Consider the following 15,370-nt stretch of genomic DNA (forward strand, 5'->3'; position numbering starts at 1 on the left):
AGCACAACTATCAAATAATTAGAAAAATGATGGGAAAGAAATACATCCAATGCTACCACGAGTCATCCCTGAGGGGTGGGATTATGAGTGATTACTTTTCCTTCTTTCTGCTCTTTTGCATTTTCCAATTTTTCATTCCAAAAAAAGAAAAGAATTAAGGAAAGACCCCTGGACTTTGGGGCTGAGAACAAACTTCATCCAGCGATCCTGAACTTATCCTCTTCTCCCAAATGTTCACATCTGCAGAGTCTCCAAAGATAGTCAAGACTAGAAAAAAGCACTTCAAAGTCGAGAGACATCAGTGCCCAGGAGAGGCCAAGGAGAGAAATAACTGGAGATCAATAGGCAAAGAACAAGGGAAACACTCACTAGCAGAAAACAAACACACAAACAAAACCTCTCCTGGACCCTTGCCAGGCAGTTCCATCCTCCTGGGCCCAGCAGGCAAATGCTGGGGCAGCTGACCTCGTATAATGGGGAAGATCGGGGATGGCCCTCTTTCACGCGGTGGGTGGACAGGCCGATGGGGCCTTGGAAACCCCCGAGTTTAGAACTGGGGCACTGTGGGGTGGCCATGTCCTTGGCAAGTCCTTGATCTTTGCCCATGTCTCTTATGCATCTCCAGTAGGCTGAGCTCCAGACTCAGGACTGTCTTGCAGCTGGATCCTTAGAAATCTAAGTCGTCTTGGCCAAAGCCGTCTGTCTTGTCGATGGGGAGGTTTTTAAGCATCACTTCTGTGGAAGCGAGACTTCTCACTACCTTCTCAGCTTCTAAGTCAGAGCCTCCCTCCTCCCCCTGCTCTGGAGTCAGACCTTCATCTGTTCCTCGTGCTGGCGTCCTCACGCCTGAGGGGGGCCCCTCTTGCTCAGAAGGGGAGCTTTCTGGACACGTGCCTGTGACTTTTGTCTCTGGATCAGGGACGCCCTTGGCCTCGTCTTCAATGCTCCTCGTGCGTCTGTCTGAAGGCTCATCTTCGGAGCTTTGCTGAGAGAGCTGAGAGCAGTTTCCCAGAGACGATGTGCTGGAGGACGAGGGGCCTGACTTCAGGCCTGACCTTTGGCAGGGGGAGTCTGCACCTGGGGCCAGGGACGGCGTGGGCCTGCCCTCCTGGTCTGGGCTGCTGCTCCTAGAAGGCTCAAGTGACTGGCGGTGTCCGAGGCCAAGCTGAGGGCGCGCTTCCCTCGTACCTTGACTTCCTCCTCCTGACTCTGGCTGTTGCTGCTCTTCAGCTCCCTGGGCCTCTGCACTTTCGGCACCAGCGTTCTGTCCTCCTGGACTTGGGTCGCCTCCTCCCGGGGCTCCACCTGCCCCAGTGTCCTCAGCCCCAGAGCCCACATCCGGGTCTCCTTCCTCCCTGCCCACACCCTGCTCCCCCTGCCCCACCCCATCCGGGTAGCTGCCTACAAAGGGGTCTGTGTTCCTTTCTCTCTTCTCAGCAGTTGCCCCCTTCTCTGCCCCCGGGGGGGCTTCATCTCTGCTGAGGGTCTCATCCCCCTCCTCCACCCTGGGGCCCTGGCCTGATCCCAGCTCAGGGCCTCCGTCAGCTGCCCGGACAGGGTCCGCCCCTGAGGGGTCCCTCTCGAGGGGCTCCATCCCCCTCTGCGCAGGGGCCGCCTCTGCCGTCACCCCGTCCGCACATCTTCCTTTCTTCTGAAGAAGAATTTGCTGCAGGTCAAAGGCCTCTCTGACGGGCGTGCTGGCTGCCCGCACTGCGACCCTGGGGGATGCAGGGACCACTTTCTTCCTCACGCAGGCCTCGCAGGGACAGAACCCCTCCTCCTCAGCCTGCTCCCCGGGCCGAGTCCCCAGGGCTCCTCTGAAGGTTGGCACATCCTCCAGGGAGAAGGAGGGGGGCCCCCGGCCCCGCGTGTGCTCGGAGAAAGCTGAGAGGTCACTCAGGCCCTGGAGGTGCTGCGTGTACTGCTTGGTCTGCAGGGGCGTCTCCCGGCAGAGGGCTTCCCTGGGTGGCCCCGGCTCCGTGCCCCCCGCCCAGCTCTGCATCTCGCGGAGCTCCGTCTCGATGTGGTCCTGGAGCCGCCGGCCCACGTCCTGCTGCAGCTCGGCCACCATCTGGTCCAGCAGGTCGCTGCTCTCCAGGCCCCAGCGTGCTTGGAGCTCGGCCGTGGCAGTGGCGAGGTGGGCCATGAAGGCCTTCTCCATCTTCTTCAGCAACTTGGACGCCCAGAGGGGGTCAGGGTCCAGAGGCCCTCTGTGGGCTGTGGGAGTGCCCCTCTCCCCCGCCCCCTGGGTGAGCTTGGCCTGGGTTTGCCCACAGCCTGTCTCAGCTGCTGTGGACAACTCCTCCAAAGAAGGCTCCGCGTTGGGGCCACCTTGACTCCCGCTGGCGTCTGGGTCGCTCTCTCTGAGGCTCCTAGGGCGCTCTGTCGGGCTCTCTCTCTTCCCTGGAGGGCTCAGCGTGGCCGAGGTGGGGTCTCCCTGCTCTTCCTGCAGGCTCTTGTCTTCCCTGGCACCCGCCCCATCCTGAGATCCCGCCCCTGACGATTCTCGTCCTGTGATTCCTTCCTCTTCGGGAAACCCTCTAACACCCTCTTCTTGCAGTTCTGCTCTTTCTTTTTCCTCTTTTATTTCCTCTAACTGTGCCCCCTCTTCTTGCATCGTGTTTTTAACACCTTGGTCCAGGTCACTGCCCGACATCTGCTCCCCGCTGTTTCTTTCGGCCCTGTCCTCGTTGGAGGCACCACAGGCCTCGGAACCACACGGCTGTTGGTCTCCCGGATCCTCTGGGTTCCCTGAGATTCTGGAATCAGGCCTCTGGCAGGGGATGCTTGAGGGCTGCCCCATCCTCTCAGGGACCAGGGCGCAGTCCACGGTGCAGGGCCCGTGGCCCTCCCCTGAGCCTCCAGAACCACTGCCAACATCCACGCCAGAGGAGGATGTTGGCGTGAAGTCCTCAGCTGCAGCGTGGGACCCGAGGGCCGGCAGGGCCTGGCCCCAGCCTAGCTCCTGGAGGCCCGAGTCCAGATCTCTGTGCCCAAGGCCACTCCCCGGCCACAGGGCCTGGAAGGTGCTCAGGAGCTCCTGGTACCGAGGAGAGTCTGTGAACCTCACTTTGCCAGCGGGAGACCCAAGGTCATCATCAAAGAAGCCGAGCCTGGCGAGACAGGTGACGAGGGCCTGGGCCGAGCGGCCGAGCCTCCTGCCCGCTGAGCTGGACACCTCGGGTACACTGCTGGGCCGGCCTGGCCTGGATCCCATCAGCGCCTTCATGATGTGTATGGAGGAGGAGACCCTGCTGGGAAGCACGCGCTGGCCCATCGCACGGTCCACAGCTGCTCCTTTGCCTTCGCCGGCCTCCGTAGGGGCTTCTGAAACCCCACTGCAAGGCAGGCCCTCTCCTGACTCGGGACCAGCACTGCCAGTTACTGGGAGGGCTGCATCTGGTTCTGCTTTCTCACTGGCCGCCCCTTCCAGGGGCAGTTGTCTGGCCTGCACTGACCCTTCCAGACCATCTGGGGGATATTGGTCAACAGGGTCCTCCTTGGGACCTTCTGGGCTGTGCCCAGCCATGTCTTCGCCCTCGTCCACCATCTCGTATTTCACGGGCTCCTCCGGGATGTGGCTCAGCCACGCACGGACCACGGCTTCTGGGGAGGCTCGGGGCAGGGTGCCCAGCATCATGCAGCCACCTTCCTTTTGCTCCTCCAGGTCTCCTCCACCCGAGACCTTCTCCTGGAACGTTCTCCCGAGCTTGGGACTGTGGTGGGAACCTCCCCTTCTCACGGCTCTGACTGCTTTCCCCACGGCCCCTCCCGGAGAGCCAGGGGGCCGAGGGCGCCGCACGTCCAGCTTTTCCTCCCCCGCCTTGGCCCCACCCGGTTCCCCATCAGCACTGTGGCTGCCGGTACACAAAGGATGCTCCTTGCCCGAGGGCCGTGGCTTGCGAGGCATGGGACAGAAGCTGCTGCACACCAAGCAGGCCTCAGAGAAGGGCCCCTGGCCGCCCCAAGACTGGGAGGCTGGCAGCGACTGCATCTTCCCACCAGGGGACCCTAGGGCGGGGGATGTGCCCAGCTGTGAGCAGCAGCTGGCCCCGTGCACTCCCGGCCTCTCTCCCTCGGGCCACCCGACTGGTAGGACCAAGGGCCAGGAAGGCTTGGGACTGTCACCCCCTGCCTTTTCAACCAGGCCATCAGCTTGCGAGTTGAAAGAGCCAGATGTGTTTGAAGGTGTGGGAGCTGGTGAACACGCCCTGAACTCAGGGTCCCCTTCGGTCTCAGCAGAGGGGGAATTTGGGGGGTGGAAATTGGAAACACAGTCAGAATTGCTCATAGGGGTGATGGGAATGCTGCTGAGCCCTCGCGTGTCCCAGGAATGAAGAGAGGCAGAGAAGGAGGGCCCCGGGTCCCGGGAGGCCCGGCTCCTGCGGCTGTGTGGGCTTTCAGAAGGGCCAGGCGCTGGGCTGTCTGGGTGGGCCCTGCCTCTGCTGGGAGGCCCCGGCACTAGCCTGGACACAGGCAAGCCGAGTGGGCAGTGGGTGTCCTTTGGGTTGTGGTGCTGCCTGGGGTGGCCCCTCTGGGACCCTCGGCTGAGGACAGAAATGCTGGGTGAGGACAGGGCGCCGGCTCTGTTCTCCTGCTTTCTGCTCCTGCCTGGGGCTGAGGCACAGGCAGAAGGTGGAGAGTGGCCTCCCGCATCCTCCCCAGAGGCTGCCCGGGGGTGTCCGTCGCCCTGTCCACTCTCCTCTGCCCGTGGGCCCTCTTTCCTTACAGACGAGGGGCTCACAGCGGGGGAGCCGGGGCCTCCCCCCTGGGTGGCCCCCCAGGAAGTCACGGCCCTGCTCTTCTTGCTGGGGCGGCCCTGGAGCAGCTCACGCCTTTCACTGGACTCCTCGTGAGACCCGCCACTTGCCGAGGAGTCAGGAAAAGCATCTGCCGGGCCTTGGGTCCTGGGTTTCAGGCAGCCAAGGTGCTCCCTGCGGCCCGGCATTGCTCCCTCGCCTGTGCCCTCACAAGCCCCCGAGGCCAGACGTGGGCCACATCTGCCCACAGCATCCTCCAGGGATCTGGAGCAGCAAGAAGAGTTGGTCTCAGAACCTTCAGGGGCTCTGTCACTGGAGGAAGGGCTGGCACTGTCCTTGCTCCTCCTTTTCCTGCTGGCGACCCCTTGACTCCTGGGGGTCCTGGAGGGGGACTTCTGGGTCAGCCCAGACCTCCTCTGAGAGGCTGTCTGCTCTCCCTGGGGCGCATAAAGGGGGTTCATCCAGATCTCGTATCTAGATCCCGGCTGCCACCGGCCTCGGTCAAAGGCTCCCACAACTCCTGCCTCGTAGGGCCCCAGTCCCTGTGCCCCAGTCTCCGAGGGGTCCCTAGGGGGGCCCCTCCACACACAGCCGAGGGGATCTGCCTCCCCCAGGATGGGGCCCTCCCCACTGGCCGCTGTGAGACTGCTGGCCCTCCCGACCCTCCTGGACCACAGGAGCAGGTCCTCCCCCAGTAGGTGGAAGCGGACTTTCATCTCCACGGACAAGCTGCCGTCCTCGTTCACGTGCACATTCTTCTCAATGTCTTCACCGGCTACCGACGGGCTGAGCTGGGCAGGTGTGTCCTGAGGGTTCCCGTCAGGAGCAGGGCACATGCAGGCACGATGCAGAGGCGCCGAGGGGTCACCGAGCCCAGACCTCTCTGACAGCAAGGAGAACTGCCGTGGCCTGCTGCCTGGCCTGGACCGCGCATGGATCACACTCTGCTTGGCTTTGGGCCCCCAGCTCCCTGGTGCACGATGACAAGCAAGAGAAAAGAAGGAAAGATAGTGAGCTGCCGGCGAGAGCTTCGGGTTAGAAGAGTCAAGGCCAGTCATGAGCCTTCCACGGTCTGTATACCCCTGCCAGCTCCAAAACCAACAGTAAGGACAGAAACCATTCTAGAATGAATATTCACGGAGCTGCCAGGGTGTGAACCAGCAGAGCCCAGCGAGAAGAACCTGAATTCCAAATTCAGTCTCGACCCTGCCACTTCCTAGCTGTGTGGTCTTTGGCAGAGCCTCTTTCCTGAGCTGTAAAATAAGAGTAATGGTATCTAACGGGTAGGTTTGTTTTGAGGATGCAAGACAGTGCATGTAAAGCTTCCTGCAAAGTTGCTGGCACAAAGTAGGTTCTCGATAGACAGTAGAGTTGACTACAGAGCATCAGTGCCCAGAGCTACATCCTAGCTCTGCTCACACCCACCCACGGCACAGGAAGCAAAAATCAATAAGCTGCTGCAGACACACCTGATTGTAACTGTAAAATGCTTTGCAATTATTAGTGATGATTTATCATCTTAACACTCATCAACTTTGGGGTTGATAAATGGTTGCAAGGAAGGGCCTGGACACATGATAGCAAGTCCTGGTAGCGAAGCCTGCCCCTCAGCCATGAAAAAGAGAAGAAGAGGGGGTCACTGGGGATAGAAAGACGTGATCCCGAGAGATAATGCAGCCCTTGGTACTTTCTCATTTCATCTCCTGAGCTAATGCTTGGCAAGAGGGAGGGGCTGGCAGAGGCTGAGCCTATGGCCGGCACAAGAGCAGACCTCCTGAGTCCATCTGGGCAGGAGAAGGTTTTGCCCAGTCCTGTTCCTCCATAAGCACCAAATGAGACTGGGGGCTCCTCCAGAGGAGGGGCTGTGGCTGATGGGCCTTTGTACATCCAACACCCAGCATGATGCAACCACTGAAACCATTGCTGTCTTTCTCTTCATAGCTTTTCACAGAGGATATTATTTTGTTTACTCGCCAGAATTTGCCCATTGTCATTCCAATAATTTTGCTTTTTGGGTTTTTGTTGTGGTTGTTGTTGTTTTTTAATAATGAAGGCTACCTCTGTCACCTGGATGGATGGATGGTTGGCTGTGTAGATTGATGGATGGATAGATGATCAGTGGTTATCATTTGTTTTGGTCTGTTGGGTCCTCACTGTTGCCTAAGAGAGTCACGACTCTTGAAAAATGCAAAGGCCACATGTCCATGGTCCACTGCCTCCATAGTGTCATGCCCACTATGGTTCTTAACAAAGTTTATTTTAGACTCTAGAAGCTTAAAGTTCAAGATCTCTTAATCCCTGTTTAAATACCAGACTCCCATCTCTCTTATCCGAGCCAAATGTTCAACCTAGTTAAGGCTGATGGTGATGAAAAGGAAAAAGAGGCAAGAGAGACCCCCAAACAAATGGGCTGCCCAAGGCCCGGCGCCAAAGGCAGGTTTTTTTAATCATCTAGAAAGGCTATCTGCCAAGCCCTACCAAACCACCATCCAGTGCAAATAAGGCTGGGGATCCTGTGGAACAAACTCACCACTTTTCCTCCTTGAAGTCTGCCCAGATAAAGGTTCACTTCCATTTCTTCTGACATCTTCCACTGCCAGAGGTCTGAAGGGCTCATGACCGGCACATACCAGCACCGAGGGGCTGTGTAGCAGACCCTTCAGAGAGTCCACCTGGGGAAGCAGAGTGTTGAGTCAGGAGGCGTGGTCTGCAGGACCCGCTTCTATCCAGCGAGACATGGGTAGAGGGAGAATCCACCGTCGCTGGTCCCTTTCCTGATATTTGCACATCTCACCCCAGACTTCTGATCCAAGGGAAGGATCCCATTCACTCTTCATTACACCTCCATGACTGGCGGGGGGCTGAGGTCCTCCCACCATGATCTTCTCTACCTACAGCCCTCCCTCCACCTGGTACGAGGCCTGTGGTTTAGAGGTTATTCTGGATACTCCGGTGGAAAAGACTTCAAGAAGACTTTGACTTGCTTCCCCGCCCACACTTCCTCCCTCCGGAATGTGTATTTTTTAGAGCAACCATAACAGAAGGTCCAGGGCTCCCATATGGAGACCTGATTCACTCTCTCGCGCTTTTCCCAGGCAGAGTCCTCTCTTGTGTCTCAGTCTAGTCTGAGCCCAGGCCCTCTGCTTCTGCCCCTAGTGGAACAGAGAAAGACAAGGCACAGATGGCCTTTCTCTCCCTCCTCCAATGGTTCTCTAGGCTCCTGCCCAGACGCGTGGGTCATCCTCCCCCCACCTACCCCTATCCCCCACCATCGTGACATCCCGGGCTGGGTCGTGCAGGCAACATCAGTGCTGGATTGCATTCCAGGAAGCAGGTCCCTGCCTTTTTTTTTTTTTTTTTTTTTGTGGTACGCAGGCCTCTCACTGCTGTGGCCTCTCCCGTTGCGGAGCACAGGCTCCAGACGCGCAGGCTCAGCGGCCATGGCTCACGGGCCCAGCCGCTCCGCAGCATGTGGGATCCTCCCGGACCGGGGCACGAACACGTGTCCCATGCATCGGCAGGTGGACTCTCACCCACTGCGCCACCAGGGAAGCCTGCAGGTCCCTGCTTTTGGAAAAATCTCACCTGGCCCCAAGGATCCTGCCTATCTGATGATTTGCACAATTTATAGCATTACATTATAATTAGCAATGTTGGGGGATTTCGTTCCATCTTTAAAGTACAGAATCTGTTCTTTTTCGTTTTCTCCAATTAGAAGGGTATGCTTATTAACAAGGAAATGAAAGAAAGGGCTCTTAAGATAGAGGGTATAAAGGTGGGATCGTGACTGAGCTGGAAGAGAATGGTACAGCACGGATGCAACTTTGGGGAGCAGGAGCATATGTCTCGATGGTAGGAGGGAGGGTTCCATTGTTAGGTGGGGACACGCTGCTATAGCTGCTGTTATACATTTAAGTATTGGTAGCATGGTGTGTACAGGGGTCAGTAGCTGTAGGACTAGACTGTGAGAGTTTCTGTGGATTAGATCAATCAACCTCCATCCTCCAGCCTGCCCATCTTGGGTTACGTTCGTGTTCAGCAAAACCCAGAAGGGCAATTAGGCCGGATGCCAGTCGGGTTCCATCAGGTCGGTCAAGCCTGGGAAGGCAAGCGGGGTAGACCCTGTCTCTTCTTGCTTCTGGCTATTGTGTGGCTACAGAGCAAGTCTGTGGGCATCGAGAGGCGATGGCGTTCAGGCAGCAGTGGCTGGTGTCCCTGGGCATTAAGATGCACCTGGGGCAGGTTGCTGACCCAGCTTCATAAGCTTTGGTTCCCCTGCAAAGGAGTCCTCCTGAGCCCAATCACAGTGGCCTGGAGCGGAGTTAGCAGCTTTCTGCAGGATGCGGGGAGCCAATCCTGCACGGCCAACTTGGAGTTCACTCCCGCAGCTTTCCAAAGATTTGAAAGTCCCCCCAATGCCCTGTGTGAAATTGTTTTCTGCTTAAAGCACTTTGAGTCTTTTCTGTTTCCTACACTGAACTCTCACCAAAATAGGTTAAGAGGGTTGGATAAGAAAACAAAGTGTGCAAGGAACAGGCACTAAGCGCTTGCTAAGTGATGGCTAAAAATATGAAGATCAATTGCTCATTTGATTAACTGACTGGATGTCTCCACTCTCTTCACCTTGAATTAGTAGCAGGGCAATCAGTACCTCTTTTAAAGGAATAACTTCCCAGTTCCCCCTGAGTGTTTTGAGCTGAGGTCCAGAGAACCTTTTAAGGAAACGTCATAGCCGACAACCTACCTTTTTCCCGCCGGTTGTGTACACCTGCTTCACGGGAAAGTGCAGCAGATCTGAGGCTTTGCTGAGAAAGGCCGTCAGGTTCCTGGTGTTTCTGTGACTGAGCACCACTGTCTGCTGGTATCGAGGGTCTCCGTTCTTAACCAGCGTTATCCTCCTGGGGGCTCTGAGACTTCTGCAGGAAGAAGCTGTTCCAGGTGCCTCACAGCAGCCTTCAAAATCCCGTGACTGCTGAGAAGGGCTTCTCCCCTGTGGCTGGCCCCGCCCGCTGGGGGTCTTGGGGGGCTTCTTATCGGAGCAGAGGTAGCAGCCACCGTCTTGCAGCTGCTCCAGGGTGCTGAGGCCGTGCAGGCCCCGGGGCGTGGTGACGGAGCGCACCCCAAAGGAGAGCGGCACGCGCTGAGAAAGCTCATCCATCAGGGCCCCGAAGCTCCTGAAGGCGCGTCGGTGAACGGCCAGGCGCACCCCAGCAAACTGGGGATCCCCTCGCTTGAGGAAAGTTATCTTCTTGGCTGGCATGACCTGGGTGACAGAGGGGGTCCGGGCCACAGAAGGCAGGAGGCACTCGCGGTGTCCGGGGGCCTGGGCATCCCTCGGGGTGCTGTTCATGGTGTGGAGGACCAGGCAGCTGAAATGGATCAAAGGAAGAGGAATGTCAGAGAGCGGGTCTGTGCATTTCCTCCCCCTCGTTACAGAGGCGCTCCCCGCCCCAGATCTGCTCCACTCAGACTTGTGGAGGCAGGTTAATCCATTTTGATGAGTAGAAGGAAGGCCAGAGGTTCGACATGGGGAGATCTGAATTCAGATCCCATCCCTCACCCCCCACTTATGGGCTGTGGGATCCAGGAGGTTGATGACATGGTCTGTGCTTTGGTAACATGCAGCCATATTGATCTGCGTAGTGGTTATGAGGATCCAGTGAATTTACGTGTACAGAGCAAGCATCAATACACCTTTATTCCTCTCCTTTCTCTTGCTGTTTCTCTTGCCCTCTTCTACCACCTTGAACTCCTTTGAATAGTGTAGAGTTTACCTCCTAAGGAGGTGGGTGAATAAGGGACATAAGAATACCAAACAAGTGGTCAGGAGACCCAGGCGCCCTGCCCTCTCTCTCAGAGCAAAGTGTCATGTGTGAACATGGGGGAGTCCAGGCTCTCTGCACACACATCCTCCAGCAGCCAGGTGGGAGGGCCGGAGCACAGTCCCTCGTCCCAAACCCTGAGGGTGGAGTGCAGACAAGGAGACTCGTAACTCAAAGAGGATGCCACCACTTGATGCCGAGCTTTTTTCTCCACCATACAGGGAGGTTTGCTTTAATAGAACAAGGATGCTCCCCCTGCATCCCTCCAAAGTCTTTGGAAGATGAGCCCTGCGGGGGAGGACCACAGCCTGATGCCACCAACGTGGGAGATAGGGCTGCAGGCCAGCTGTGCGGGGTCAAGGCCATTCGTCCAACTGTTGGCTTCTATTCCCACCATGGTGGAGGTCAAGGCCATTCGTCCAACTGTTCACTTCTATTCCCGCCATGGTGGAGCCCCATTGCCTCCTCTGGGACTCTTGCAAAAGCCAGCTGCCGGCTCTTCCTGCCCAGGTCACCACATGGCGTTCTGCTCTGTGCACCGGCCAGCCAAGTTGTCCTGAGACCCTCTTCTCTCGGGACATTTCCAGTGCGCCAAGCCCCTCGGGTGGTCTGCAGTGTCCTCAGAAAAAGCCCAGGCCTTTACTGCATGATTCAAGGCCCTCTCCGCCCCGAGTCCCAGCTCCTGCCTTTTCCTGCAGGAATCCTCCACTCTGACAAGGCTGCCTGACTAGGAGCCTCTGCCTGCAGGGCAGCCCGTGTTCTCTGCACCCTGCCTCGGCTGTCCTCCTTCGTGGAGGCTTCTCCAGCCCCCCAGTCCGGGGCAAACCCCATTTTCAGCACGGCTCCCCAATGTTTCCCACACCCTATACCCTTCCTGGCCAACTACCCCAAGGCATGGGGCACAGAACCTGTACCCCCCGGGGCACCCAGCCCCCTGCTTGACACAGAGCAGGGGCCCACGAAGTGCCGCTGACTGAGGACACCCTTGCTTCACAGAGCCGCCCAGCAGAGCCCAGGACTGCCAAGCAGCCACCACGCACGCAGTCAGGATCAGATGAGGGGTCTCCCCTGATTACACGGGGTTCAGACTTAGCAGGACCCTCGTTGCTGCGCACACTGCAGGTGACCGCGGTCTCCCCGGCTGCAGCCCAGCCAGCACCCACGTCTCCTTTTTTACCTTTACTCACCACTTATCCCCATTCGTCTTCGGGGAAAGAACTCTGCTCTCATTTTTTAAATCTTGGTGCACAAGAGGGCTTATAATCTTCTCTCATCTCTGCACAAACTTTATAATTAGCTTCCTCAGCCTCCTGCCTCCCAGCTAATCCCTCTAAAGCCGCCCCAGCACTGGTGCACATCCCCGCAGCTGCCCACGCTTCCTCCGGCGTGCCTTCCCCGAGGGCTCCCTTCCTTCCCACTTGATTTGCAGTTTCTCTTTTGACCATGGGCATCCTTCTTGGCCCTAACTGAGGGACTGAGAGGGGAAGGAAGGTCGCAGTGTCCCCTGGAGTCACCACCATATCCCCCAGCATCACGATGTCCCCAATGTCACCGTGTCCCCCCGTGTCACCATGTTCCCAGCATCACTGTGTCCTCCAATGTCTCTGTGACTCCCGGTGTCACCATGTCCCCCAATGTCACCATGTTCTTTGTTGTCACTATGTCCTTATAGTTCCACAAGCGTAATGGTGCCCCCAACATCACCATGTCCCCAATGTGACCATGTCCCCCAGTGTCACCATGTTCCTAGCATCACACTGCTTCCCAGTGTCGTGGTGTCTCTCAATATCACCATGTCCTTTATTGTCACCATGTCCCCCATCATCACCATATCCCCCAATGTCACCATGTCTTCCAGTGTCACCGTATTTCCCATAATCACCATGTCCCCAACATTACCACACCCCCCAGCATCACTGCATCCCTCAGTGTTACTGTGTCCTTCAGTGTCGCCGTGTCCCCCAGCGTCACTATGTCTCCCAGCATCGCCGTGTCCCCCAGCGTCACTATGTCTCCCAGCATCGCCATGTCCCCCAGCGTCTCTGCTGTCTCTGAGGACTGCTCTTCCTCACAGCCCACTTCTGAGCACACAGGGCCTCCCCAGGGCCCTCCCGGCAGCAGCTCTGCAGGGAGGGGTAAAAACAGTGAAGGCAAAGCCCGTCTGGGCTCCCCCAGGACCCTGGCCAAAGCGTCTCGTGGCAACGATGCGTTCAGTACCCTCAAGTGCTGACGGCCCCTTTCCTCTGACGTTCCTCTAGCAAATAACTTCTTCATGAACTGGAATTCTCAATCTCCAAGTGGATTTTTGAAATAAAAAGACAAATGTGACCCAAGGGATCTTAAGTACAAAAGATCAGGCTGATAGCAGCCGGGCTGCAGCCCGAAGGCTCCTTCCCAGTGTGAGACCAGGCACATGGCCCCAGAGACGTGAGGGAAGCCACGGACCACTCCCTGCTGCTAACATACCTGCACTCAGGTGACAGACAAGATTCCGCACATCGCTTCAGGTGGCTCGCTGACGCGCACACATACACACACTTATGCAGAGACAGACACACACATACACATGTACACACAGACACATACATATACACACAGACACACATGCACACACTCGCTTACTTGCATATACACAGATATACACACACATGCACACACACAGACAAATTAGAAAACACTTAGGACCCAGGAGAAGAGCTGAGGGGCAGGGTAGCCTGCTGTGTGGACTGTGCAAGGGGAGGGCGCACAGGACTCCACGCGTCGCACGGCTTCTCGCAGGAAGATGAGGCGCCACCTGACCTCCAGCCTCATCAGCAGAAACAAACAGGCTCTGCTTCATGTACCACCTCCTCCTGCAGCCACAGGGAAGGGAGAAAGAAATCGATTTTCTTTTTTCAAAGAGGCTTAATGATCTTTTTTTTTTTTTCCTGCGGTACGCGGGCCTCTCACCGCTGTGGCCTCTCCCATTGCGGAGCACAGGCTCCGGACGCGCAGGCTCAGCGGCCATGGCTCACGGGCCCAGCCACCCCATGGCATGTGGGATCTTCCCGGACCGGGGCACGAACCCGTGTCCCCTGCATCGGCAGGCGGACTCTCAACCACTGCGCCACCAGGGAAGCCCTTAATGAACTTTTGATTCTTTCACCTTCAAAATGACCTGGCTCCCAGACCAGGGTAGTCATTCATTTAGTCACTCCTTCATTCATGCATTCACGTACCCAACAAAGATTTCTGAGCTTCTATTGTGTTCAGAAATGCTGGGTCCTGCAAATACAAAGATGACTGAGCCATAGCACCCATCTTCAAAAACGTCATATTCTGGTGTGGCAAGTAGGTACATTATTAAAATGCAGCATCAAACATGTTCTGAGATAGAGATAGAGATACATTATATATACACAGGGTGTGGCTGAAAGCAGGTTCAGGGGAATGCAAGTCAGGGAAGACTTCCTGAAGGAGGTGACGTGCAGCCTCCTGAGCAGAGACCTAAAGGACAACTTGGGGATTAGCCAGAGAAGGAGGGAGTTAGGACTGGCGTGGCAGATGGATACTGCCGTGGTGCTAACTCTGACCTTCAGGGTGGGCTGGAAGGATGGGCGGAGGAGGTGCTGAGGCTTCCTTTGTGCCGCGTCATATGGTAGAGCTGCCATAGCGTCAGGGCAGAGAAGGGCCACACGGTGCCTGACCTTCCCATCCTTGTTCTGCTCCTGGCATTCGAGGGGAGGGCATGTGTGCAAAAGTGTGGTGGAAAAAGGAAGCTTGGGTATTCTGGAAGGGCTTTCGATTGATGCACACAGTGCATCTGACAGGCTCTGTTAAGGGGGCTGATGAATGCCCCTCGAGGATGGAGCAGCACAGACAGTAAGATCAGCTTTGACCCCAGGCACTGCAATGGCAGAGCCCAGAACCCTTCCCCACTGAAGTCTGAGGTGCTGGCAAAAGCAAACTCAGGGGGTTCCTACCTTAGATCCAAGAACAGGTAAGTAAGGAAGAGGGGGATGGTACCTGAGTCTGGCAAAAACAGAGGAGAAGTAAGAAGCAGGCGTCACCGCAGGCTAAGTTTACCTGGACTGTCCCAGTTGTAGCACTCAAGGGCCCAGTGCTGGGACCCCACCCTCCCCTCCACCTCCCATCCCCTGGTAAGTTCCCAGGACCAGGTGGGCCTCTTCCTGGCACTAGCCCTCCTGGCAGCGAGGCCGGGATAAGCTGGTTGCCTCGTGGAGCTGGATAAAGACGTCACCACCAAGGATGGGAAACCGAGTCCGAGGACCTGGCCGCACCCCTGGACGTACTAAGGCCTGAAACCAGCACCCAGACTGGAAAACTGGACTCTTCAGATACACGAGCCGACAATTCTCAACTGAGCTTAATGGATTTGAGCTGGAGTTTCTGTCACCTGAAACAGAAAGGGACACGGATCCCCCAAGGCACAGCGCCAGTGAGTGCCCTGTCTTTCCCAGATTCAGTTAGGGAGGCCCCTGGGGGCGGGAGGGTGGAGCTCTGAGGCCCCTCCCAGATCCTCTCACCTTGTCCCTGGGGATGAGGTCAACTATCCCTTTCCTGCAAGCCCTGATGGGGGAGGGGGGAGTATAACATAGACCCTCAGAGGTGGGAGAGAGGGTTACTGCTCAGCTGATATGCAAAGTCACATATATTGGGTTTTTCCCTCGTTGCATCCCTCCTTTCAAAATTATGAGGTTTCTCTCCCTAAGCAGGAGTGGGAGGACTTGACCTCTTTTTCTTTTTTTTTTTTTGCGGTACGCGGGCCTCTCATTGCCGTGGCCTCTC

The 15,370-nt window shown here is 56.9% G+C and overlaps 1 protein-coding gene across 1 annotated transcript; it reads right to left on the reverse strand.

Annotated features, from left to right (window-relative positions):
• Positions 1-667: 667 nt before the first annotated feature.
• On the reverse strand, positions 668-10,110 carry RP1L1 (RP1 like 1). The gene is made up of 3 exons (XM_060100542.1): positions 9,505-10,110; positions 7,291-7,432; positions 668-5,730 (listed from the first exon to the last, which is right to left on the reverse strand). The coding sequence occupies exons 1-3, from the start codon at positions 10,108-10,110 to the stop codon at positions 668-670; spliced, it is 5,811 nt and encodes a 1,936-aa protein (XP_059956525.1).
• Between the last annotated feature and the right edge of the window lie 5,260 nt (positions 10,111-15,370).

Source organism: Mesoplodon densirostris, chromosome 6 (genome assembly GCF_025265405.1).
Source record: "Mesoplodon densirostris isolate mMesDen1 chromosome 6, mMesDen1 primary haplotype, whole genome shotgun sequence".
NCBI classification, from domain to species: Eukaryota; Metazoa; Chordata; class Mammalia; order Artiodactyla; family Ziphiidae; genus Mesoplodon; species Mesoplodon densirostris.